Raw genomic sequence first — 27,922 nt, forward strand, 5'->3', positions numbered from 1 at the left:
TTAAAACATGCATTTTCTATATTTATATTGTATGGCTCTTGTCATTCTTCTGTAAGTTCAGTTGTGTAGTGTGTGACGTTGAAAACAGGCTAAACAGGTTCATGCAGTGGAGGAGTACTGAATTGTAAGTACAAGGCGAGGACAAACAAGTTCAAGAGTTGTGAGATTAGGAGGAAGCCAATCTAATAGCTACCCTTAGCGATTTTCCATCTCTAATATGATACAGAATCCATATTTCTGACCTCAAGTCTCCATTAGTTAGAGTAGGCATGGGCAAACTTGGGCCCTCCAGGTGTTTTGGATTTCAACTCCCACAACAGCCTACAGCTGTTAGGAATTGTAGGAGCTGAAGTCCAAAACACCTGAAGGGCCCAGGTTTGCCCATGCCTGAACTAGACTTGAATGTACAGGGTGTTTGAAAAAGAACTCCTTAGTTTTAAGTTAAAACACATTAAAACTAGGGAGTTCTTTTTCAAGCACCCTGTATTTTACCAGCACTATAAATTGACATTTTATAGAGTCACAAAATTCAACGAGACAGTATAAAGCAGTATAAATAGCATTTAATTAAAAATCTTGTCAGGTTCTTTTACCAAAAGCACACCAAAAAATACTGCAAGCTCCTTTCAATTTTAGAGCAGATCTGCCCAAATGAGATAAAGCCTGTGGCCTTCCGAGTGTTTTGGACTTCAGTTCCCAGAATTCCTGGCCATTGGACAAGCTGGCTATGGCTTCTGGGAATTGGAGTCTTAAACATCTGGAGGGCCACAAGTTTGACACCTTTGATATAGAATGATTTCAGAAATGACTAATACATAGGTGTAGAAAACTGTACATACATATACACACACAATACAAACCAGTGTACAGACAAGCTTGAAAGGAGGGCAACAAGAATATTGCTTATTACAGAAACTATCAAGAAATCCCCAAACAGAACAGAATATTCTGCTTTTGGAGAAATCATCCAGAAGGCAGTAACATTTTAGCTTTTCCATTGGAAAAATGAGGTGTGTATTCACTGTACTGCTAATAAGCTTTGTCTCCAACTTCAAACTTCTCCCTGAGAATACCTTTTGTCTTTTATACTTCCTGGAAAAAACGTTTTCACCCTACCCAAGCTCCTTCACACAGTGCATTCTATGAGAACCCTGTTCATTAAAAGTGAGGCTTTTTATTCAAAGGTCAGATACTTGTACAAAAACGTTGGCCACAAAGTGTAGTACTGTCTCTAACCAGTGATTGTTTTTTTCCAGTTTAAAGCAACATAAAAGTAGACTAAATTCATTGAGATGCCAGGGTAATTTCTCCAATTAAATTATTCAGGGATATGATTTTTTCTTCCAGGACTAAATTCCTGTTTTCAGTGTTCCTCTGCCTCTGTTCTGCAACTTGCAGAGTTTTCATCAGCTGTGCATTTTCCACATACAAATCTTTCAGTAACAGGTTAGACTTGGCATTTTTTTCAAGCTGCGAAGTAGAATGAACAGCACACTGTTAATCACAATACAGTTACACAAACCCATATGCGCAAACAAACATGCATAGAGTGGGCTGTTGATATCCCGTTGGGGTTTGGTTCTGGAATCTCATGGATATCAAAATCTGTGGTTGCTCAAGTCCCATCATATACAATAAGGTAGTAAAATGGTCTCTCCTATATAGAATGGCAAAATTCAAGTTTGTTATTCGGATTTTAAAAATAAGATATTGGGGGATATGAGAGGCTGGCTGTACATACTAGAAATCCAGGCATTTACTGCTGACATACATATATATAAGAACTCCAACGTATATCCTAAGCAACCATCACGTTCTTGTCTAAATAAACCGACAGATTTTCAGACCCTCATAATTAGCAAACTACTATGTAAATTAGTATTTACCACTGCAAGTAGATCATGAAATCACCCCTTACATTCTTTCCACAAAAAGCAACAAATCCCACTTTTGTACAAACCTGTTCCTTAAGCTGGGCCATCTTTTCTTGAAGCAATAGTTGCTCATTTTTCAAGTTCATCTCCAGTTCCCCCGCCTTTTCTTCCATTAATCTCTTTGAGTTCTCGTGTTCTTCCTGCAGAAAGACAATACAGAGCAGCACTGCTATCACAAAAGTGACATGAAAAAGCTATTATTGGGCAGGCTGCCCAGATTTCTAGAGAAATCCCAACACTTCCAGTTATTATTTCACCTGCTTTTCAGTAAGAAACTGCATTTCTGAAACAGCACTTGAAGCTGTTTGACAAAACAAGAAACCTAGGATTTCTTAAGTCCTGGATAAATTTGCAAGCATTAGCATTCAGCAGCATCTGTGTTGCAATGTAAATAATCTGTTTATAGCACTTATTATCTATAAAATAACCTTTATGTATATTTCTGTGCTCTGAGGGACTTTCTGTATTACCAGGATACTTATATTGGGGTTGGTCAACTTTGATAGGCCCTGAGAACAGGTCTAACTATTCATTATCATGCATAGTCACCATGGAGTGAAAATGTCTGGTCACTCCGGCTGCCAGCTACAAAAAATCCTATTTTTTAATCTTAGTTTGCTTTGTTTAGATTCTGGCTGTTTCTTCCTAATGTAAGCTGTGGAATTGTATATTGTTATGTTACGGTTTAATTCTTGTTAATCTGTTGTTACTTTTGATGTACATATAGTTTGTTTTGGGTTAGGGTGGGGTGGGTTATTTTGTCTTGGTCTAATTTTTATGGCATTGAATGTTTGCTGATACTTGTTGTTAACTGCCCTGAGTCCCCTTAAGGAGATAGGGCGGGATATAAGTAAAGGTTTATTATTATTATATTATATTATTACTATATTATTCCTGGGACTCAGAACACCAAAAATTTATTAGTCCCCCTCCAAGTCACCATAAGCAGGGGCGGTTCAACCACGAGGTCATTTAGGCACTTGCCTGTGGCACCATAATCCCGGGGGCGCAGTTGAGGTGCCCTGTGCGCGTGCATGCATGCGCGTGCACCCCCTGCCTACTCCATCGGGCCTTCGGCCTGGCCTGGGCCCAATTTTGTCCTGTGCCCAGCCACATAGGCCCACCATTCCTGCACCACTCCGGCCGCCAGTGCCAGCACCGTTTTGTTCCGGTTGCTCCACTCTTCCTCCCGCTGCCGCCGCCATCGCAGACCGTTGGGAACTAGGCAAGAGGTCTGTTGGAAACTAGGTAAGTGGGGTTTGTATATCTATGGAATGTAAAGGTTGGGAGAAAGAACTCAAAGAACTTTTGTCTGTCTGAGGCAAGTGTGGATGTTGCAGTTGGCCACCTTGATTAGCTTAGAATGGCTTTGCAGCTTCAAAGCCTGGCTGCTTCCTACCTGGGGGAATCCTTTGTTGGGAGGTGTTAGCTGGCCCTGATTGTTTCATGTCTGGAATTCCCCTGTTTTTGAGTGTTCTTTTTTACTGTCCTGATTTTATTTATTTATTTCCCATGCTTGTGTCCCGCCCTTCTCACCCTGAAGAGGACTCAGGGTGGCCTCACAACTGGCAACAATTCGATGCCCGATTGGTTTTTTTTTTTTTTTTTTTGGGGGGGGGGGGGGAGGTGTGCCAAAATTCTGTTCGCCTACACTTGAAAATTATCTTGGGCCAGCCCTGTTCATAAGCAACTGGAATTTTTATTTCTCATTAGTAACAAAACAGAAAAGGGTTACTTCTTTGAGAAAGGATGGCTTTAGAGGACAACTGCTGTTCTCAGAGGGTTCTAGGATGCTAAATATAGCATCTTCGTCCTCCCTTCCTTCACATGAATAAAAGGAAAATAATTTTGATTTGCTTTTTTGTTAAATTGGTTTCAAATAATGTCTAGGGTTTTTTTCAAACAGTCAAGCAAAACAACCCAGGTGTTGCTTTTTTTTGCTGGCATGCTTAGCCATTGTCTAGAACTTTTTAAAATCATAATTATTGGTCTGCCTATAATTGCAAAAAAGCCTACTAAATCAAAAATGAGTTCTAATGCATGCATCCTCTCAATTGTATTGCAACAGGAAGAAGAAGCAGCATGTTTTTTTCTTCCTAGGCATTTAATACAAAACTACAATTTGATGTCTTACTATGAGAACCATATATGTATATATATAGCAGGAAGGTCAACTCAAATACAGTTTCTTCTTACCCGATATATGGACAATTGCTGGCTCATCTGCTCTGCCTGGAAGTTGAATTCTCCTTCCAAGAGCCTAATCCTTTTCTGTTCTTCAGTCAGCCTGTTTTCTACCTCAGCAAGGCAGTCCTTAGGGACAAAACCGTCCATTTGGCTTCTTAGCTGCTGCAGCTCCTCTGCATGCCTAGACTCTGCCAGGCTTAAGCGTGTATTGGCTTCCAATAACTAAATTGCAAAGGGGGGAAAGTCAATTGCACCAGGATCTGCCATGTGATAAGACAGACAAGTACATTCTCAATCTTTTAAATCCCAGAGAGGGGAGATAGTCTTGAAATAATTTCCAGATCTCAAGATTATTTGTAAATTATTTACTGCCAGCTGCACTATGCCATTTTAATAGGGATTGCAAGCCTTGTGAGACTATAATAGGTTGCCAATGCATAGTGAGGTCTATTAAGTCTGCACAGTCATTATTTCGCTTGAATATAAATGAAATGCCATTCTATTCCTAGCCTATATACATATGCTCACTTATCTTGTTCTTTTGCTGTATATCTTTAATAGCAAATGAATGAAACAGAGCTCTGATTTGAAACTGATCCCCATCTAAGCAACTGTTTTATGTCCATGCTTCAATTGTTCTCTCCTTGAGATGGCATTTGGTCCTAGAAAGGTTTAAATATGCCAAATTAACATCTACTGTAGGTCTGTCAGAAAGGGTTTTTTGAGAGACATTTCATACTTAAGGCATACTTTATTACAACATGAAAACTACATGTGGCAACCTTTATTGAATTACACTTTGTGTTTCCCTACTATTTTAGCATAGTAAGAAGCGTGTAGCTAGATAACAGTTATTACGAACAGCAACAAGGCTACCCCCGTAACAATATTGCTCAAAACCTTAATTATTGGATTGGATCTGCTCCTGGGAATAACATATAATTTTGGGGCACATGACTATGGTTCAGAATCCAGTCCTTTTGTTCCTACCAGAGGACATGAAATCTGCTTCATCACTGCTTTACCTAAGAAATGCTGAGGGCCTTGTTTGGAAAACACACAGTGATGCTGAGAATGAGCCAAGGGGATGCATCATTTTAAGGCAGCAGCAGACAACACTATCCTACCTGATCCTGATATTCTTCCGCCTCATCTGTCAGTTGGGCTTTTGCGAGACGCAACACCTGACATTCCTGAGTCAAACGTTCCAGTTCAGACTCCAGCTCTTGAAGCCGCTTGCTCTGCACAAAATGGGAAGGACAAGGAAGGGCGATAGTAGCCAAGCAATACCGTTCAGTATCAAGTCCTGCAAGCCAAGCTTTGTTTGTGACAATTATACAACAGCTATTATCTGTCTTCACTGTGCTTAGAACAGGCATGGGCACACCTTGGCCCTCCAGGTCTTAGACTTCAACTCCCACAATTCCTAACAGCCGGTAGGCTGTTGGGAATTGTGGGAGCTGAAGTCCAAAATACCCAGAGGGCCAAAGTTTGCCCATGCCTGCAATAACACATAAAAGTTTATTTTTAACAGTGACTAATAATAATAATAATAATAATAATAATAATAATAATAATAATAATAACAACTTTATTTTTATATCCCGCCCCATCTCCCCGGAGGGACTCAGAGCGGCTTACATGGGGCCATGCCCGACAACAATACAATAACAGCAATAAAACAATAAAACAAGATCGGCAATAAAATAATGTCGCATCAATAAAGACATAACATCAATAAACAGTTATAAAAGTCAGCGCACGTCATAAAATGGTTAAAAACAGGGCTAAAAACACGGAGTTGGGCCAAGGGGAAAAACTTCAGCGTGGTAGAGGTAGTTTCACAGTTTAAAAATCAATAAAGTGCAAAATAATCGTGGCCAGGCAACCTATTATTAGATGGGACTAGCATTCTATTTCACCACACACAAATACATACCCATTTAGCTATAATAAGGGAACGAACAAAAACATTATAGAATTTTCACCTAACATACTAAAAACTCTCCTCTTTGCCTCTGCTTTATTAAAGATAGTACACTCATAATAATCCCAACCAATGCTACCCTTAACATCACATAGCGGTAGCTTTCATTTATTCTATGTATTTTAGCTATTAGGAAAATAGACCCAACAACTTGGGAACCATCCAAACAGACCATGATGATAGAAAAAATAAGGGCATAAATCAGATAAAAACTGATCATAGAATCATAGAATAGTAGAGTTGGAAGAGACCTCATGGGCCATCCAGTCCAACCCCCCGCTAAGAAGCAGGAAATCGCATTCAAAGCACCCCCGACAGATGGCCATCCAGCCTCTGTTTAAAAGCCTCCAAAGAAGGAGCCTCCACCACAGTCTGGGGCAGAGAGTTCCACTGCCGAACAGCCCTCACAGTGAGGAAGTTCTTCCTGATGTTCAGGTGGAATCTCCTTTCCTGTAGTTTGAAGCCATTGTTCCGTGTCCTAGTCTGCAGGGCAGCAGAAAACAAGCTTGCTCCCTCCTCTCTATGACTTCCCCTCACATATTTGTACATGGCTATCATGTCTCCTCTCAGCCTTCTCTTCTGCAGGCTAAACAGGCTAAGCCTCTCCTCATAGGGCTTGTTCTCCAGACCCTTAATCATTTTAGTCGCCCTCCAGCTTGTCAACATCTCCCTTCAACTGCGGTGCCCAAAATTGGACACAGTATTCCAGGTGTGGTCTGACCAAGGCAGAATAGAGGGGGAGCATGACTTCCCTGGATCTAGATGCTATTCCCCTATTGATGCAGGCCAGAATCCCGTTGGCTTTTTTAGCTGCCGCATCACATTGTTGGCTCATGTTTAACTTGTCCACGAGGACTCCAAGGTCTTTTTCGCACACACTGCTGTCAAGCCAGGCGTCCCCCATTCTGTATCTTTGATTTCCATTTTTTCTGCCGAAGTGAAGTATCTTGCATTTGTCCCTGTTGAACTTCATTTTGTTAGTTTCGGCCCATCTCTCTAGTCTGTCAAGATCGTTTTGAATTCTGCTCCTGTCTTTTGGAGTGTTGGCTATCCCTCCCAGTTTGGTGTCATAATTTGAATGATTTATTGCAATCCCATGCCACTGAACCATAATGTTTCTTCATCAAGAAAATTTAGAACAAAGTACAGGTTGAGCATCCTTTAGCTGGGGTTTCATAATAATCTAATTGCACAAAATGATTATAAATAGTGCATAAAATTACATCCAGGCTATGTGTATATGATATATATGAAGCATAAATGAATTTTGTGTGTGCTTTCCATTTATGGAATCGTGAAGCCAACAGGAAACTGAAGGTCACCTGGCCAAGAGCTTGAACACTGTTCCCATCCTAAATATCTTGGCGTCACCTTAGATCGAACATTAATATTTAGGAAACACTGTATGAACACCAAGCACAAAGTAGCTGCATGCAATAACATCCTGCGGAAACTTACTAATAGCGCATGGGGTTCAGACCCAATATTAATAAGAACATCAGCCTTGGCCTTGTCTTACTCAACTGCTGAGTATGCCTGCCCCATCTGGCATAAATCTGCCCACGTGAAGCAGGTGAATATAGCACTTAATCAGACATGTAGAATAATCACAGGATGTCTCAAACCTACACCTGCTGACATTGCCCCTCCTGATGTGTGATGGGAAGTTGCTGCCAACTGTGAGAGAAATAAGGTTGAACATTGTAAGATACCCACTATATGGCTATCAGCCTCCTCCCAGTAGACGAATCAAGGAAAAGTTTCATGAGAACCACCTCTCCTCTAAATGTTCCTCCAACAAAACAGCAAGAATATCCCTCTGGGCAGCAAAATCAGGCAATTCCAACTGGATGCACCCCCCCATCATCTTCCTCCAAGGGCAAACCAAGAATGGGCAACTTGGAAGTCCCTGAACAGACTCAGAAGTGGAGTGGGCAGATCAAAAGACAACCTGGCAAAATTGCACTACCTAGAAGAATCTTCCACCTTGTGCGATTGTGGAGCAGAACAAACAACTCTGCATCTGTATGCTTAACCACAATGCCCTGCACAGAGGAAGAATTGTTTAAAGCTACAGACAATGCAGTCCCTGTCGCCCGTTTTTGGTCTAAAATTATTTAACCGCTTGTGCTCCCTTTATTTTTATCAGTTTTAAACTTATTATGCAATGCTTTTGACATGAAATAAATGAATTTTGTGTTCAAACTTGGGTCCTATCTTCAAGGTTATGTACATATATACCAATACAGGTATTCCAAAAGCCAAAAAATCTGAAATCCAAAACTCTCTGGGTTCCAAGCATTTTGGTTAAGGGATACACAACTTTTTTTTTACATGTTTCAGTGTGCGGGCTCCTTGACTCCCTGAACTGCCAGGATCTGCACTGCATCACTGAACTATTCACAACTTTTTTGTTCATTTATTATTTTCTATCATGTTGGCTGGTTAAGAAACATTACTTAGCATTGTTTCTCAACCTGGGTGGCACAATATAGCTGGCATTACCTTTCTGCTGTACAATTTTACAGCACTGAAATCATGTGCCACTCCTAACACTACACTCTCTGTTTAAGTCAACATTACCTTTTCCCTGGAGGCCTTTAGCTCTTGCTCCATCCGGGCCTGTTCTCCCTGCCATGCCAACTGCAGCTGAAGATGCTCCTTTGTCAATTCAGCAGATGCCTCCTGAAGTTGCTTGGCAACCAGAGTTTCGTGCGCTTTTTGACGCTCCAGCTCTGCAAACCTCTGTTTCAGTTCAGCAATTGTTTTCCGATTGGCCTTATTATAGCTGCTTTGTTCAGAGACTTCATGGCTCAGTTGATTGCTCCCGACCTTTAACTGGAAAATTTCCTCCTTGTAGTGATTATTCTGAAGCAAAAAGTGTACACATTTAAAGGTCTAGCGATCATTATGGCCAAGGCAGGGGTTTCTTTGTGGAGGTGGGGACTGGAGAATGGACCTGAGATCGGAAGATATGTATAATCTTTCTGATAGTCTGAACCTAAGGCATACAGATAAAGGTAAAGGTTTCCCTTGACATTATGTCTTGTTGTGTCCAACTTTGGGTGGTGGTTCTCATCCCTATTTCTAAACTGAAGAGCCAGCGTTGACCATAGACACCTCCTAGGTCATATGACCAGCATGACTGCATAAGGCGCCATTACCTTCCCGCAGAAGTGGTGCCTCTTAATTACTCACATTAGCATGTTTTCAAACTGCTAGGTTGGCAGAAGCTGGGCCTAACAGCAGAAGCTCACCCCGCTTTCCAAATTCGAACCGCCAAGCTTTTGGTCAGCAAGTTCAGTAGCTCATCGGGTTAACCCACTGCGCCACTAGGGAGCCTTATATAGGCATACAGAGCTTCATAAATTATAATCAACACTTTGAATTGAGCCCAAAACCAAACTGGATAATCTTGGGCATAATTCATGCCTCTTGGTCTAAAGTCTCCAGAATCAACTGTAAGGATAAAATTAGAATTGTAACACATTTATTTAGGGCAAAAGATTAAGATCCCTCCAACTGCTCGGTAAACATCAAAGGCTAAACGTGAAGATGTTATTTTAAAGCGGCTGCCCCATGCCAGGTCATAATGAAGGCTATAAGGACAAACCATGCCATTGCCAAAAATGATGGGAGGGAGGGAAGTTCCCCCAATTACTGCCAGTTAAAAAAGAAGTAAAATAGTGGGGCTGGGCAATGGGTTGTGTGTGTGGTGTGTGGAGCATCTTTGACATTTGGCAGGAAGAAATAGTGCCCCACCCTGCCTCCCTCCTGATGCTGCTCCTGGAGAAGTTAGAGGGCAGGGTCAGTGGGGGGAAAGAGGGAATGTTTTTAAGGAGATTTTATTTATAAAAAGTAAAAAATCCCTAAAAATCAGGGGATGGCCCAAACGTTATAAAACTTGGAGGGCTAAAAGTGGTAGATGTGCCCTCCATGTGTGGTGATTTTCACCCCTCTAACCCTAAAACTGAAGGGAAGGGGCGCCTGGGGAAGCCCACCCATAGAGGCCAATGGATTGAAAATTTTCGTTTTTTCGGATGCTGACCAAAAACGCACATTTGGAAAGGCACTCATTTTCGGGAGGTGCTCAAAAACTAAAACGGGCCTTACAAATGAAACAAATAGAAACGGATAGCGACTCTATACAATTGCACAAGACTAGCGTATTCCTTTCCCTTCTCATCCCACAGCTAGGATTCCTGAGATGTCTTAACGACCATTTGGAAAAAGCAACTTGGTGCCGTTTACTAGCTTAGACAATTTTTCTTCCAAGGCCAGTACTGTCTATTATTGGGATGGGATGCAGCTAAGAGAACAAGACTTCACGAGCAGAGGGTCTTCGATCCAATCTGCCATCTTTAGACAGAGTTAGAATAAAGATCTCTTTTTGAAATCCTGAAGAGTTAATGCAGGTCAGCCCAAAGATGACACTCCTCCTGATGGACCAATATACAAGAGGAGATTCACACTCATATTGTCATTAGCAGCAACTTTCGAGGGTCTCAGAAAGTGGCATTGACTCTTTTTTCTAACTGCAAAAGGCAGAAAGGATACATAGCATCTATTTCTTCTTCTCAATGGCAAATATTACTCTCTCTGTGATGTTTTGAGTTCTTTGGCAATGAACCAAGTGGGAGAAATTGGATCTATTTCTCTGCTAGTGTTGGAAGCCTGGGCCTTGTTTATTCTCCATTTGTTGTATATAGTTGTTTGTATTGGCTATGTATTATCTGCTTTGGATGTTATCCTGCTTTAACCATGTCGGTATTTGCTTGCATGTTGAGGCTGTTGGGAAATGCCACTTTCTTTCATTCATGGGAAGTGCTTATCTTTGCCTGGCAGATTTATGGCCTGCAGCTGCAGAGGGAGTTAGTAACCCTCAAATAGCTTCAATGTCATTCTCATAAGAATGAGAAGGAATCTGGAATATTTTGGAGGAATATCCTGTGCAAGTGAGACTGGCACTGACTATTGACAAATAGGATGAGGGCCCGTGGAATAGATGAACTGCTTTATTGTGATGTTATTCAGTCCCCAAAGTGAGCAACCCTATTTTCTTAAATAAGGCTTCTAGAATTTCAGTGATTTAGTTTCCTGAACTGGAGTTTACCTCTACATGACAGCGAGTTGCTTTTACAGACTCACCAGTTGGTTTAATTCTTCTATTTTGCACATGGCTTTCTCTCTTTCCATCTTTAGTTCATCGATTTCTTTTCTGAACAGAGAAAAATGATTTAAATAAATGGTAACAATTTGGATTTAAATACACTTTCTACAAGTTTTGACCTAAAATATAATAAAAAACTATCATGATCACTGAAACGCTTAGCTACCATATACTCAACAATACACCAAACATTTATATTGTACATTCAAAGCAAATCTGAAACCAGAGTCCTCTGGATAAATTGCCATGTGTGTACAATTTGCATGGATCTTGAACCCACTGGTTGCAATTCAATTCATGCTAGTGGTGACTAAGACTCCCGCGAAGCTAGTTGGAAGTTAACAGAGGATCAGCTCATTTGAAATGTGGTTCTGGTGGAAAGCTCTATGAATACGATGGTTGCCAAAAAGACAAATAAATACAGCAAACCAAGACTGAACTCTCCCTAGAAGCCATTAGTTTTGGACAAATCCAAAGACAACATGCCATTTTGATAAAGATGAGAGTCCTTGGTAATCTTGAAGGCCGTAGTAAAAGAGGAAACCACAGTAACAGAAGCATAGAATCAGTTAAGTTTTGAATATGTTTTTGGTTTTCAATTAGTTTTGAATGTGTTTTTATGGTTTTTAATTGAATTGTTTCTAATACTAATGATATTTTAATTCCATTTTAATATTTATATATTTTAAAATTGTATTGAAATGCTCTTAATGTAAGCCACTTTGAGTATCATATAAATAAACATAATCATAATAATAATCATCACCATCAGTCATGGAAGCCACAGCTCTCAGTGCAATAACTTCACAGGGCTGCTACAAGCAGGATATCCTGGAGATCACTCATTTCACCACCACCATCATCATCATCACCAATCAATGCTGACTTGATGGTAATTGATAAACTCCAGCAGCCATGTATAAATTTAAGGTGATTTTCGGTATCAGTACAACAACTTCCCAGCCAGTTTACCAGCTGTTAGGATTTCTGGGAATGGAAGGCCAAAACATCTGGGGACCCACAGGGTGGGAACCACTGTTTTAAGCCAAGGTAAGAATCATGTGGTCCTCCAGATGTTGCTGGACTGGAGCTCCCAGCACCATCATCAATTGTTTGCTGGCTCAAGATCCTCAAATTTGGAGATCAGCATCTGGAGGGCAGCAGGATTCTTACCTGGACTCACCTAGTGGGCTTCACCCACACAAGCTTAAAAATCCCCAATTTTTTTTTTACCTGTGATTTGTATTTGCCTCACAAGCAACTTCCACTTCTTGCTGAGATATTCCAAGTTTATTTTTCAGGAGAGTGTTGTCTTCCGAAACGGTGGCAAGTTGAATTCTGCATTGTAATAAAAGAAATTATTTTAGAACTAGAATAAAAGAATTGTCAGCTAGGTAAAAATGATTAGATTTCTTTCATCAGAAGTTACCTAGGTTCCATCAGTGTACTAAAACTAACCTGGATATAAGCAAATATACTATGCCAGATCTTTGAAAAAGTTACTCCTACTATACACAATATATGCTTCCAGATGTGCTTTTTACACTCATGTACATTAGTGAGAATGAAGGAAATACAGTATCTTTGATGGCCCAGAATTACTAACAATTTGTTTCCAATACACTCCTGGATGCTGAATAAAGAACAAACTATATATACAGGTTGGGTATCCTTTATCTGAAATGGTTAGTACCAAATTTTGGATTTTTTTGGTCATTGGAAAACTATTTGCATTTTATATACATAACGAGATGGAACTCCAAGTCTGAACATAAAATTCATTTATGTTTCATAGCTTGAAAGTCATACCAAATATTTTTAATTATTTTTTTGCATCAGACAAAGTTTGTGTATATCAAACTATCAGAACACAAAGTTGTCACTATCTCAATATTCTAATGGTTGCATTGGTTTTAAATATATATTTTAATAATCCTATTTTAGTGTTTATATGTTTTAGTTTGTACACTGTATTTAGTATTGTTAGCTGCTTAAAAGAAAGAGAGATATGTATGTATGTATCTGTATATATACTTACATACACATAATAAAAGTGAAAAATGTGTATATGTGGACAGCCTCTGCCTGCCACAAACAGGCTATAGTTCCAAGTGCTAAGAAACCTCTAAAAGCCCTCCCTTCCACTGACATTGTGGTTACAACGAGCTCCATGAACATGTAACCCAAACCCTGCCAATGTCCTTCCTAAACACTACGGCCCACCACGTAAGGATTTCTTTCATTCGGGGACCACTACATCCTAGATTTTAGGTGTTTCTGCCATCACAGACAGGCATTCAGGTGTGGAATTTGCATGACCCGCCCACTGGCTCTCTCTTAACCCTTTCCTACCCTATCATATGAGACACAGGAAAAAGAGAGGAATTGATCAGCAACTGAAAAGACTGTAGGGGTTTTGGGGGACTGACTCAACAGGATAGAAGTTGTAGTTCACCCTACATCAAGGCAGAGCACTATGACCCCCTTCGATAATGGACCTGGAAAAAACCCTTGAGTTTGAGATTTGTAGTTCACCTGCATCCAGACAGCACTGAATCCACCAACATCGGATCTAAACCAAACTTGGCACACAGACCTAACATGACCAAACTGTAAATACTGGCAGGATTTGGGGGTGACTGCCCTTGGCATATGGGAGTTGTAGTTCACCCTTATCCAGAGAGCACTGAACTCAACTGATGACGGATCTGGACCACATTTGACACACAAACCCAACATGGCCAGCTGTGCATACAGGCCTGTTTTGGGGAGAATTGATCCACGATTCTGGGAATTGCAGTTCACCCACATCGTTATGTATTTTCTACAGGGAGGATTCATTAAAAAATGAAATTAAAAACTGGCTTTTTTCTAATAAATAGTGTTACTAATTAAGTAATTTATATTACCTAACACCCCAAAACAAACTGCCTTTCTCAAATAACCCGGGCACCACCGGGTACCCAAGTTACCACACACACACACACACACATGAGAGAAATATTTTGACTGTACAGTATTTTCAGCTTTCAGTGGCATACTATCCAGGGGGAAGTATTCCTGATATTATATGAAAATAATATACAGTGTTCCCTCACTACTTCGCGGTTCACTTTTTGCGGATTCACTGTTTCATGATTTTTCAATAAACTCTAAAAGAATATTATAAATCATAAAAATTTACAATTTACAGCCTAAGGAAGGGAGGAAGGAGAAGCTGAAGGGAGAGAAACAGAGCCCAAGTGGCAGCAGGAGAAGGAGGCGATTTATCAACACATGATTGGAGTGACTTAAAAAAGTGTATAACTACTAAAATAATATATAATTATTAAAATAAATATAGCATCCTACTTTGCGGATTTTCACTTATTGCGGGTGGTCCTGGAACCTAACCCCAGCAATAAGTGAGGAAACACTGTAAAAACAAGGGCATCTGGAATTGATCCCTTTTGTAATGCATGAAACTACTGCACTTAGAAATCCAAATAGCAAAGGCACCAGACCTCATAAGGTCCATCTCAATCTTGTGCTTCTTTTTCATGTCGTCCTCCAATCTATCCCTTTCTTGGGCCAGCCTTTGTCCCAGGTTGGAAATTTCTTTGGCATAGTACTGCTCCATTTCCGATCTCTCCTTCTCAAAACTCTTCTTGAGTTCTTGGAGAGGGATCCGTTTCTGAAGCTGAGCTTTCAAGCCATCCATCACCTCCTGGCATTTTGCATTCAGTTCTTCCAGATCGTTTTTCTGCTCCTCCAGTTCACTTATCTCAATCTTGAAACCTTGTTCAATGTCTTTCCTTTCCTCCTCAAAGTTCCTTTTCATCAACTCGATTTCTCTTTCATAGTAGTTGACCTAGAAAAGGTAAAATGCTTTAGGCGTCTTTTTAAGTAGCCCAGTTTTCAAAGGCACAAACTGCTTTAGAATGTTATGTTTTAAAGACAGACATCGAAATAAGGTCATGTGCATTGCAAGGACTAGGATTATATTCCCCTGACTTTCACTTCCAAGGAGGTGTTATTTCAGGGGTATTTTGTTTTAATAACAGCTTTCCTGAAAGTTTCATGGAACTGTATTTCCCCAAACATGCAATCCAAATGTGTTTATACATAAAGATTTGATTGAGAGCTAGAGAAATTATTACTGTATGAACAAAGTTACAAAGACTACCCCAGTTATGGGCAAACCGCTTAAGTGGTTGAGGGGGGAAAGGAAAGGGCCTGAGGTTTGTTAGGAATCGTGGGAGCTGGAGTCCAAAACACCCGGAGGACCAAAGTTTGCCCATGCCTGGGCTAGACGATTTAAGAATATACCATTAAAGCTATATTTGGATCTTGCTGGAACTATGAGCAGAAATGAACTATTCTACTGATCTTAAGTCTTATGTTGGCGTCTTTTAATTGAGGTATTAGTGACTGCCTCTCCAACTCACCTTGGTTTCCAGCTGTATCTTCAAATCCTGACATTGCTCTTTGAGTTCTTCGACCAGAAGCTCCATTTGTATACTTACTGAGTAAGGATCAGACTCAGTGAAATTTACCCCTGGAAATATAATATTTTTTAAGCAATACCAATGCAGAACTCTAAGGCAATAACAAACGGCTCTGACAAACATTTATGGCATGTCCTGATCATTGTTTTTAATGACAAAGACATATCAAGCAGCGAACACAGGAGCAAGAAAGGACAGTGCAAATATTTGATGCTTATTTTTTTTCTTATTCGAGGGTGGGTCAAAATGTTTTGCCTCCTGTGTCATAAAAACATTATAAACATGCAACAGCAGAAATTTCTACAGATCATAGCTTGAACTATACACAAAACTACTGTTCAACATAGTCACCATCAATAATAATTATAATTATAATTATAATTATTATTATTATTTATTACAACATTTATATCCCGCCCTTCTCACCCAACACGGGACTCAGGGCGGCTTACAATAAAACACACATATAAAAACTGTACAATACACTATAAATCAGTTACAAAATTAACTTACATCAGACATTCATAAAACACATTGTAAAATACAGATAATAATAATACTTCTTTATTTATAGGTAAAGGTAAAGGTTTTCCTCTGACATTAAGTCCAGTCATGTTCGACTCTGGGGGTTGGTGCTCATCTCCATTTCTAAGCCAAGAGCCGGCGTTGTCCATAGACACCTCCAAGGTCATGTGATTCGCATGACTGAATGGAGCACCGTTACCTTCCTGTCGGAACGGTACCTATTGATCTACTCACATTTGCATGTTTTCGAACTGCTAGGTTGACAGAAGCTGGGGCTAACAGAGGGTGCTCACTCCGCTCCCTGGATTCAAACCTGCGACCTTTCGGTTTGCGAGTTCAGCAGCTCAGCGCTTTAACACGCTGTGCCACTTAGGGCTTTATTTATAATCCGCCTCAGGAAGAATCTCCTTCCTCTGAATGAGAAACAGGAAGAAAGAATTCTGATCTGAAAGCATGGAAGTACAGTTTCATCTAAATTTCTTTATTTTATCCTGATGTAATTTCTAAACTGAGAGGAGGAGGTACAGAAAAATCTCTGTGCTACGGTAGTCTTAGTGTTAGCCCAGTGGTTCTCAACCTGGGGTCCCCAGATATTTTTGGCCTTCAACTTCCAGAAATCCTAAAAGCTGGTAAACTGGCTGAGATTTCTGGGAGTTGTAGGCCAGGACACCTGGGGACCCACAGGTTGAGAACCACTGTGTTAGTCTGTGATGCTGGAGACTGGGGTTCAAATCCCTGCTTGGCCATGGCAATCTACTGGGCAATAGGTTACTGTGAGTTTTTCGGGATGTATGGCCATGTTCTAAAAACATTCTCGCCTGACGTTTCGCCCACATCTGTGGCAGGCATCCTCAGAGGTTGTAAGGTCTGTTGGAAACTAGGCAAGTGGGGTTTATTTGTCTGTGGAAGGTCAAGAGTGGGAAAAAGAACTCTTGTCTGTTTGAGGCAAATGGGAACATGAAAGGCACTGGAGACTAACTCAACCAGAGAAGTCAGCCATAGCAGAGCACTTGATGAACCAACCTGGACACAGCATATTATTTGAGAACACAGAAATGCTGGACCATTCCAACAACCACCATGTCAGACTACACAGAGAAGCCATTGAAATCCACAAGTATGTGGACAATGTCAACAGAAAGGAGGAAACCATGAAAATGAAAAAAATCTGGCTATCGGTATTAAAAAATCAGGACAGTAAATAAAGAGCAACACTCAGTAAATAGGGGAATTCCAGACAAGAAACAATCAGGGCCTGCCAACACCTCCCAACAAAGGATTTCCCCAGGCAAGAAGCAGCCAGACTTTGAACCTGCAAGGCCATTCAATGCTAATCAAGCTGGCCAATTGCAACATTCATAGCTTCCTCAAACAGACAAGAGTTCTTTCTCCCACCCTGGACCGTCCACAGATATATAACCCCACTTGCTGGTTTCCAACAGACCTCACAACCTCTGATGATGCCTGCCATAGATGTGGGCAAAATGTCAGGAGAAAATGTTTCTGGAACATGGTCATACAGCCCGGAAAACTCACAGCAGCCCAGTGATTCTGGCCATGAAAGCCTTCGACAAACTACTAGGTGACCTTAAACAAGTAACACTTTTGCAGCTTCAGAAGGAAACAAAAGTTAACCTGCTCTGAATAAATCTTGCCAATAAAACAGGTTCACATTAGGGTTGCCACAAATCAGAAACAACTTGAAGGTATACAATAATGGGAAATGATGCATAATAAAAAGAGATGAGACGGGTTTATTTTCCACAGGATACATTTTATGATGCCTCTCCTTGACAGAGCCCTAAATTGAGCATTGTACTTACAGAGACCTCTGGTGGCACAATTCACCATTTAAATGCCATCATCTACTTCCAGCATTATATTCAGTTGTACATTTTGCCCTAAACAGCTGTGCGTAATTTGTATTTCTTACCTGGAATGCCGCTTTTTACATTTTCGGGCAGGAGCCTTTCTTCGAGGCTCTTGGCCTTCATTTTGGACTTGGCGTGGCTATGTTGGCTTCCATGAAGCTGGGAGCAGAGTTTTTCCATCTCCATTTGCAGCTCATCATTCTTGTCACGCAAATCCTATAAGCAGGGAAATTATGAATGACAAAACTCAAACATGGATTTTTCTCTCTCTTAGCCTGCCCTTGAGAGACACACGATGCAACCATGTCTCAGGGGAATTAGCAGGTCAAGCTTCCAAAGGATTTTCACACAAACAGTCTTAAAAGTACTGCTATGACCCTTTTTTTCTCTTTGCCTTCCCACATCTATGAAAACATAAATTCGGGCATTTGAAAAAAATAAGAATGCTTGTAAACACCTAAGATTTCAAGATAAACAAATCATCATGCAAGTTGCCAAAACTGAATGCATTGTTAAAAACACCCAAATCAAGCACACTCTTGGAAATGAACTACTCACCTTTACCCTCTATGAATAGTAAATGTTGAGAGTTTGAAAAAACAATTGGGAGGGAAACACAAGAAAATAATAAGAACACAAAGGTTCTTTTTCAGAGCTTAAGCATTTACCCAGAATATGGGACTTTTATATTTTTTCCGTGCCTAATGGCACACATGTGTTTAGCTCAGACATGGGCAAACGTGGTCCCTCCAGGTGTTTTGGACTCCAACTCCCGCCATTCCTAACAGCCTCAGGCCCTTTCTTTTTCCCCCTCAGCTGCTTAAGGGGGAAAAATTTTGAAAAAATCAGACTACCCATGTCCAGGTTTTCGGCTACGTAGCACTTCGTCTCCATACAACAGTTATAACATCAATCAGAAGTCACCTACCCGACATTGCAATTCATATTCTTTAATGATGTCAGCAAAACGCTCTTCTTGATCAAAGAATTCTGTGTTGTGTGGATCCAGAAGTCCCAGCTAAAGCAAGGAAAGAAAAACATGATGTAGAAATATTTGTCAAAAGTGCCAGCGTGTTAAGAAATGGAAAGCCAGTTTTACCATTTGATCCTAAATGATTTAGGGCAGGCATGGGCAAACTTTGGCCCTCCAGGTGTTTTGGACTTCAACTTTCACAACTCCTAGCAGCCAGTAGGCTGTTAACAATTATGGGAGTTGAAGTCCAAAACACCTGGAAGGCCAAAGTTTGCTCATGACTGCTTTAGTGACTTCAAGAAAATCCACTTTTATGTGACTGCATTCATTTTTTTGATAATAAGGAACTAATATGAGGAACCCAGTGTCAATCAAGAGGCCAAAAAGTTACGTAAATGTTGATGCCAGTCTGCAAGAACTGAACTTAGAAGCTCTGTCACCAAATAACAAAACCTCACGCCACTTTTCCCTCTCCTGACTCCCACTGAGACAGAAAACGATAGCTCATATGGGCATAGTCAATGGGATTCCTGGGGGAATCCTTTGTTGGGAGGCATTAACTGGCCCTGATTGTTTCTTGTCTGGAATTCCCCTGGGTTTTTTTTAGTCCTGGTTTTAGAGTTTTGTTTAATACTGGTAGCCAGATTTTGTTCATTTTCATGGTTTCCTCCTTCCTGTTGAAATTGTCCATATGTTTCTGGATTTCAGTGGCTTCTCTGTGTAGTCTGATATAGTTCCAGACAAGAAACAATCAGGGTCAATTAATAACTCCCAACAAAGCTTTCCCCCAGGCAGGGAGCAGCCAGGCTTTGAAGCTGCAAGGCTTTTCAGTGCTAATCAGGGTGGACAACAACAAAATTCATGCTTGCCTCAAGCAGACAAGAGTTCTTTCTCCCACCCTGGACATTATTCCACAGATATATCAACCCCACTTGCCAAGTTTCCAACAGATCTCATAACCTCTGAGGATGCCTGCAATAGATGTGGGCAAAACGTCAGGAGAGAATGCTTCTGGAACATGGCCATACAGCCCAGAAAACTCACAGCAACCTAGTGATTGCAGCCATGAAAGCCTTTGACAACAGTATTTATTTTAATAAAATGCATGCTTTTTACATGCAAGTCTGCAATTAACATCATATTTATTTTCCACACTGACCCGAAATCCCAAGAAACACTTACAGCCGCAACCTCCCAAAACACAGAGGAAAGTAAGCTTAGCCTTTGTGACATTACCTTGTCTTTCAACAGGAAATCAAGATCCTTCTGAAACTTCAATGCTTGTTTTTCAGACTCAGCCAGTTTTTGAACCATTTCAGCAACTTCATTTTGTAAGCGACCGTTTTCCTTTAAAAACAACAGGTAACCATTTGAAGCACATCTAAAGACAATACAGCATGATGTTGCTCTGATTCATTTTACTACAGCAACATAGTTAATTCAGGAGAGTTTGCATTCACAATGCTATTAAAATCTTATCACAACCTAATAACACACCTTTTGTTATGGTTGAGCCTCATGGCTCTACTACTGGGAGACGTGGGCGTAAGACTCCTCGAGAGTCAGATACTCTCGAGGAGCGAGAAAGGAAGCGGCTGCGAGATATCTTTGCAGAACCATCTGACGAAGATTCTTTTGAGGGGTTTACTGAGAGAATGGAGGAAGAGGTGGTTAGCTCGGAAGAAGATGATATGGAATGGACTCGGGTAAGGGAGGATTTGGGTGCCACTGGCAATGATACTATGGAAGACGATTGGGGACCTTCAGGATTAGACCCGTGGACAAGCTGGAGGGATGGGACGGGATCCACAGCTGGGGATGCTGTGGGGCGTAGTCAGAGGTGTTCCAGTTCTGATGAGGAAAGTGATGAGGAAACGCCCGGGCTAAGGAGAACAGCTGATAGCGATGAGGACTTGTAACTGGCATAAAATGGGGTTTGGGAGCAATAGCAAATTGCGTTGGGCAAGGTAATCTGGACGAACGCTTGGGATCTGTGTGGGAAGTTTTCCTGAAGACGGGTGTGATTCGTTTGCTGACTACCTTTGACCTTCCGTCGTCTTCTTGACGGACGCCATATCCTACTCTGGATTTACGGACTGAACTGACTACGGCCTCGGATTCTCCTACCTGTGTCTGTCGTTGGAACTGGTGAACTACAAACGTCTGCATCTGCCTTACGACCTTCGGAACGAACTGGGACTACGCTGACTGCTTCAACCCTCGTCTGCTGTGTTTGTATTGGGAACTTGCCTGCTGTGTGGAGGAGTAACCTCTAAGTTACTCAAACATAGTTTTTGGCAGCAGAGAAGCATCTGCTGCCAATTAGTTGCATTCTTTTGAACCTTTTGTTCACCAGCTTCTGTTTGTTTAATTCCAGGCTGAAGCAAGCTGTTTTGATTTAGTCCGAATTAAACTCCGGTTTAATTCGGTTTATCTTTTGAACGTTTTTCTTGTCTCTTTTTACTTTTAAGGCCAGTGTTTGCCTAGCCCTTGTCTTTTACGGGCATTTTTGGTTCTGTAACTCCAATAAACTCTGTTATCTTTTATCTTGTGGCGTTCTGTCTTTGACACCTTTAGTTATTTTTAGAATATGGGAGAGAATCTACATGTTGGAAATCCTCTCCTTTGATTCGACTTGTGCAAAAATACACAATCCTCTCGTAGGCACATAAATCCTTACCTTGATCACCAAGGTTAGTTTTTCTCTCCAATTGGACTCTTCTTCTTTAAGAGATTTGATTTCCGCTTCTAATTTGGTCCTCTGATGGTAATCTTGGTGCAAATATTGTTCCCTTTCTGTCTCAACTTCAGACTTCATAACAGTCAGTTTTCCTCTGTAGTCTTGCTCAAGGTCTCTGTGAAATAGAAGCATAATTTCCAGTATTTTCAAATGTGTGCATGATCCATGGTAGCAGTGAGTGGCTCCCTGATGTCTTCCTGAACTTTCAAAAAAAAATTAGACTTAAAAAAGTTTTAAAATCACATTTTTGCCCTTTCTAAAATGGCTTTTGTGGAAATGTAGTCTCCACAAATCCTCACTTGGACTTCATATACCATAACATCCTCCGTAAATATCAGACAAGAGCAAAACTAGTGCCATCATAACATTTCCAGTCATGTCAGGCACATTGTTACAGTCCTCTAGGCGGTGTGGGGTGAAATATTCATGCTACCTGGTTCATATACATTATTGACATGAAAACTGTTTTCAAAATTATCTTCAATGGAAAAATACAAGCTGAAATTAAGACCTAACATGAAGTTGTGGTTTGTGCAGTGGACTATGACTCTGAAGATAAGGAAGGTTTGCATCCTTGCTTGGTCATTGAAACCTATTGGGTGACCTTGTCACACTCTCTCAGCCTCAGAGCAAGGCAAAGGCAGCCCATATTTGAGCAAATCTTGCCAATAAACCCCTGTAATAGATTCACCTTATGGATTCAGTATGATTATTGAATCCCTTTGGGTGAGAAAGGCGGGATAGAAATGGCATAAATAAAAAAATAAAAAAAATATATCAAACTATGTTTGTGTGTGTGTATGTCAGGAGCAACTTGAGAAACTGCAAGTTGCTTCTGTGTGAGAGAATTGGCTATCTGCAAGGATGTTGCCCAGGGAGTAACAAAAAGGAAGATGAAGATATTTCACTATTCAAACCAAGTAAAAACACTGCTAGAATGACCACAATTCAAGGTGTGCATATTTGAGTTGCCTATTCCAGCCAACATTGTACTAACTTTGAAAAGTGTGACAGCATGGCACACCTTTTGTTTCTTCACATTCTTTGAAGGAAACAACAGAAACAACAGAAGGAACAATGTTTTACTTTTCACGTAGTTATCAGGTGAACAAAGGAAGCAACCATATAACTTCTGCCCAACAGGCTAATGAAAAGAAGATCAAGCTCTGCTGTGTTTCCATGCCCTTAGAAGGACACTGAATTATTGTACTTTAACACCACTTTAATTGCCATGACTTAATGCTATGGGATGCTCAGAGTTGTTGTTTTGCAAGGCCTTTCATCTCCTCTGCCAAAGTGTGCTGGGGTTCCTTACCAAACTACAACTCCCCTGATTCCATAGCATTGAACCATGACAGCTAAATGAGTGCAATAATTCTACAGTGTAAATGTGCCCTCAGCAGCAGCATGAGAAGTGTTGAGGATTCTCCCACACTGTTTATAAAACATCCCCATTGGACAACCTAACAATGAACAAATCATAGCCGAACAATTAGTAAATCGATTTCCGCATCATGACAAATGTAGGGGATATCTGCATTACACAGGAAGCTCACACTTCAGTGTCCAGCTTAGCAGATGGTGAAAGCCGGTCAGTCTTGTGATGACTGTGTTTCTTGGCCATTTTTTAAATTTCCCTTGGGAATCTTGAACCCAAACTCACTTTGGCACAAAATCATACAAGCTTCAGAGGCCATAAATAGATCTGCCGCTCTGTGGTCTGGCCATTTATGTGTTTTGTCTGTTCAAACATTTATTTAAGCAAGTCTAACTCCAACCACACTTTGCTCTTCAGAGAAATGAGCTAAGAAAAATATAAAAACACAGGGAAGCAAAGCATATGTACAAAAGTAGTGAAAATTCAACTTATGCCCGTCATTTTCCCCATTAACATAAAAAATATTATTTTTGCAATTTTAGTTTAATATTTTGATTTGATTTTTTCATATAGTTTATGTAATTAAAAAAACTTTAAAATGCAAGCATTGAAAACAGTTTTACAAGGAGGAATTTCTCCACACATATCCACAATGAATAAAATGTGGCTGTCAGCTTATAATGTATTGATCCACTGTTCGATATACTTCTGCAATTCCTCATAAAAGATGGAGGGGAGAACTCCACTGGTTTACATGGCAATCCTCCGCGTACATCTACTCCCATATATGCTCATAAGACATACCAGGGAAAGACACGTAAAGATTGGTTCATGTACCTGAGTTTACTCTCATTGTGGTGCTCCAACGCACTATGGGAATCATCGACTTCCTTAGAAAGCTGCAAGTTCCACTTTTCCACTTTCTCCAATTCAAGTCTTGCTTTGTCTCTTTCAGTGGAGATCTGTTCCACCCGGACCCTGCAAAGTGAATTCACACAATGTTTTCATTTTCAAAAATAGTTACGCTGTGCAATATCTATCATACCCTTCCACATAGTGATTGTGCAAAGAATAATAGTTTTCGAAATCCAGATTTAAAATTGCAACCGGCCCTAATACTTTTGTCTTTTAAAGAAGGAATTCTAAACCTGCACCTTTTTTGCCAAATTACAAAGAGTGCCTTCTGAGTTTTCCGGGCTGTGTGGCCATGTTCCAGAAGCATTCTCTCCTGACGTTTCACCCACATCTATGGCGGGCATCCTCAGAGGTTTTGAGGTCTGTTGGAAAACTATGCGAGGTTTATGTATCTGTGGAATCTCCAGGGCGGGAGAAAGAACTCTGTCTGTTGGAAGCAAGTGTGAATGTTGCAACTGGTTACCCTGAATAGCATTGAATGGCTTTGCAGCTCCAAAACCTGGCTGCTTCCTGCCTGGGGGAATCCTCTGTTGTTAGCTGGCTGGAATTCCCGTTTTTTAAGTGTTGCTCTTTATTTACTGTCCTGATTTTAGAGTTTTTTAAATACTGGTAGCCAGATTTTGTTCATTTTATGGTTTTCTTCTTTCTGTTGAAATTGTCCACATGCTTGTGCATTTCAGTGGCTTCCCAGTATAGTCTGACGTGGTGGGTTGTTACAGTGGTCCAGCATTTCTGTGTTCTAAAATAATATGCTGTGTCCAGGTTGGTTCATCAAGTGCTCTGCAATGGCTGACTTCTCTGGTTGAACCAGTCTGCAGTACATTTCATGTTCCTTGATTCGTGTCTGGGTAATGTCCCTATGTAGACTTGTCCACAGCTGCATGATGTACGGTAGACTCCTGCAGAGATGAGAGGATCCCTCTTGTCCTTCGCTGAACGTAGCATTTGTTGGATTTTCTTGGTGGGTCTGTAGATCATTTGTAGGTTGTGTTTCTTCATCAGCTTCCCTATGTAGTCATTCACACTTCCTTCCAACAGACAAGAGTTCTTTCTCCCACACTGGACCTTCCGCAGATATATAAACCTTCCTTCCTTAGTTTTTTCCAATATACCTCACAACCTCTGAGGATGCCTGCCATAGATGTGGGCGAAACGTCAGGAGAGAATGCTTCTTGTGGCCATACAGACCGGAAAACACACAACTACCCTGATATACAAATAACCTATCTGCCCAACCAATCTTTAAAATACAAGGAAAGAATTATAGTTACTGTAGATTGTGAAGTTCATGTTTAAAGGTGGCAAAAGCTGCCTGCTGAAGTTGGCTCTTCAAAGCCATTAATTCATCACTGAGGGCCGCAGACAGCTCCAAGAGATTCACTCTCTCCTCCATGTTGAAATCCAGACTCTATAAAAAGAGGTAAATAACTTCTAAAAATTAAGGGAAAAACAAGTCAATTTTTCACTCCATTCTTGAAGTTAGCAGGTCTAAGTAAATCAGCAGATATTTTAAAAAACAAGATTACTATTGAGGTTTGTATGAATGCCAGTTTCCTAGGCTCTTTACACTGAAGAGGTAATGCCTACAATAAGGGGATTGAGGTAAGATTAACAACAGATCAGCACATATTGGACAAAACTGTAAGCTATCAGTGTATGCTTTTTGTGGCCCCCAAGACCCAACAGCAACTAAAAGTATTAGTAATTCACAAGGAAAGATCAGCTATAGAAACCTTAAGCAGCTCCTTGCAGTTTTCAACCCCTTCCTGGGCCCAAATGGAGATGACTTGCTCAGGACTTGCAAAGCCGCTGCCGTCATCAATACTGGAGAAAAGATTTAATGCTACTGACCCAGAAAAGAAAGAGGGAGTTGCACTTCGATGTCCGCTACATTTGAAAATCTGTAAAGTAGGGAATGAGCAGAGAGAGAAGAAAAATTAACTTTGGATGTATTTTTAAAAGCAATAAAGGGGAAAGATAAATATAAGGAATTAAACAAGATTATCTTCATGATCGAACAATCGTAATAAATACAGCAAAATTTGTAAACTGTTCCCGGGGAGGGAAGTGGAGGGAAGTGGAGGGAGGGAGGAAGAGGGGGAACAATGTAAACATGTGTTACCAATGGAAAATGTTCTGAATGTTTGTATAATATTATGCAGCACTATTTACAATAATTCTGGAAATAAATAATAATAATAATAATAAATGTTTAAAAAAAGAAACTATGATCAGTGTACTGTCATACAGTGCAGTTCAATGCAGTTAAGCTGCGATGTATGAGTCTACACTGATATGTGAAAGTGAAAAAAACTACAAATAAAGAAATTGCTATTTTTTGTTGCAAATAAATAAATAAAAGCAGTACACTTAATCAGGGGAAATTCTAATGTCTCTAGGAATGGTGGTGTGTTAACAACTACTAGAAAAGGCTTTGCATTTTAATAACAGATGTGATGTATGCAAACTAAAGTAATTTATAAAACTCAAGTCAGAGATCTGACACTTTGCCCCAATACCTTAAACTGTATTACTGCAAGACTTCATACATTTTGGCTCAATCCTATTATTAGTCCCACTGACCATAAAACCACAAAACCAACAGATGAACATTGATGCAAACATTTATGCAAACCACTAGGTTGGTGGGTCTGCTTAACTAGGAGGATTAAGGCCAGAGATTTCTGTTATATCTACACTAAGCTTTTATGTCACAGGTTGGGTATTACTTATCTGAAATGTTTGTGAACAGAGGTTGGGTATCACTTATCTGAAATGTTTGCAAACAGAAGTGTTTTGGATTTCAGATTTCAGAATATCTATATTTGCACATACAGTAGAGTTCCAGTTATCCGACTTCCGATTATCCGACGTATTGTATTATCCGACGTGCCAGGCTAGGCTGCATGGTCCAGGATTCTTGCTGGAGGGACGAGACGCAACTGGCGCAGACGTTCCCTCCTGGCAAGCACCCAGCACTGAGGAGAGGCCCGCTATGTGTTGCTAAGCAGCAAGCACGCACCAGGCTTCTCTAAACTGGGTGCTTGCTGGAGGGAAGAGTCTCTTCCCTTCAACAAGCGCCCGGCACTTTGGAAAAGCCTGGTGCATATTGCCAGCCAGCAAGCATGCACTGGGCTTCTCTAAACCAGGCGCTTGCCGGAGGGACAAGACTTCTAAAAATTCCCAGCTTGCTGGGAGGGATAATACGGCCTCCCTATTATCCGACAGTTCTGGTTATCCGACATTCGGCCCACACGTTTATGTCGGATAACCGGGACTCTACTGTACATGCATAACGACACATCTTGGAGATGGGAGCCAACAAAAAAATTCATGTAGGTTTCACATACACTTTAGATACTCAGCCTCAAAGTAATGTTATACATGTTGGAAATAGCAACCTTCTTCAAGCTTCCACTAGCAATTTGTTTTGTACATGATTCTGTTTGCTTACTGTATTTTATATGTATGTTTTGGTATGAAACTTTCCCTTTACTTTAAGTTGCTTGAGGTTGCGGGAGGGGCTGCAAAGCACATGATCAGATCTGGGACTACTCTAAGCTCAAACTCCATTTTAGAACAGACAAAAAGAGATACCTTAGACTTCATTAGAGAATGAGAACAAAGAAATGCTTTGGCCAGGAGACTGCTTGGAGCGGACTCCATTACAGCACAAACTTCATCAGATGCCATAAAGACTTTGGACTATTAATAGCAAACTCAAGTTGCTGTTGATTGTAAGAAAGATGCTCTGT

The 27,922-nt window shown here is 40.6% G+C and overlaps 1 protein-coding gene across 2 annotated transcripts in view; it reads right to left on the reverse strand.

The window, feature by feature from the left end:
• Positions 1–543: 543 nt before the first annotated feature.
• ninl (ninein like) overlaps positions 544–27,922 on the reverse strand; it is a 50,535-nt gene continuing 23,156 nt past the window's right edge. The window contains exons 8-23 of one of the 2 annotated variants that reach the window (XM_008102699.3): positions 25,901–26,068; positions 25,439–25,575; positions 24,090–24,230; positions 21,815–21,989; positions 20,371–20,481; positions 19,090–19,179; positions 18,224–18,377; positions 15,706–15,815; positions 14,782–15,128; positions 12,512–12,616; positions 11,257–11,326; positions 8,692–8,946; positions 5,249–5,362; positions 4,131–4,343; positions 1,961–2,074; positions 544–1,470 (exon numbers count right to left, since the gene is read on the reverse strand). In XM_008102699.3, coding sequence (XP_008100906.2) covers positions 1,285–1,470; positions 1,961–2,074; positions 4,131–4,343; positions 5,249–5,362; positions 8,692–8,946; positions 11,257–11,326; positions 12,512–12,616; positions 14,782–15,128; positions 15,706–15,815; positions 18,224–18,377; positions 19,090–19,179; positions 20,371–20,481; positions 21,815–21,989; positions 24,090–24,230; positions 25,439–25,575; positions 25,901–26,068 — 2,490 coding nt within the window. In that variant the 3' untranslated portion in view covers positions 544–1,284. Of the gene's footprint in view, positions 1,471–1,960; positions 2,075–4,130; positions 4,344–5,248; positions 5,363–8,691; positions 8,977–11,256; positions 11,327–12,511; positions 12,617–14,781; positions 15,129–15,705; positions 15,816–18,223; positions 18,378–19,089; positions 19,180–20,370; positions 20,482–21,814; positions 21,990–24,089; positions 24,231–25,438; positions 25,576–25,900; positions 26,069–27,922 lie in introns of both variants that reach the window. The other variant, XM_003216102.4, reaches the window with a different exon arrangement.

This window comes from Anolis carolinensis, chromosome 1 (genome assembly GCF_035594765.1).
Source record: "Anolis carolinensis isolate JA03-04 chromosome 1, rAnoCar3.1.pri, whole genome shotgun sequence".
Lineage (NCBI taxonomy): Eukaryota > Metazoa > Chordata > Lepidosauria > Squamata > Dactyloidae > Anolis > Anolis carolinensis.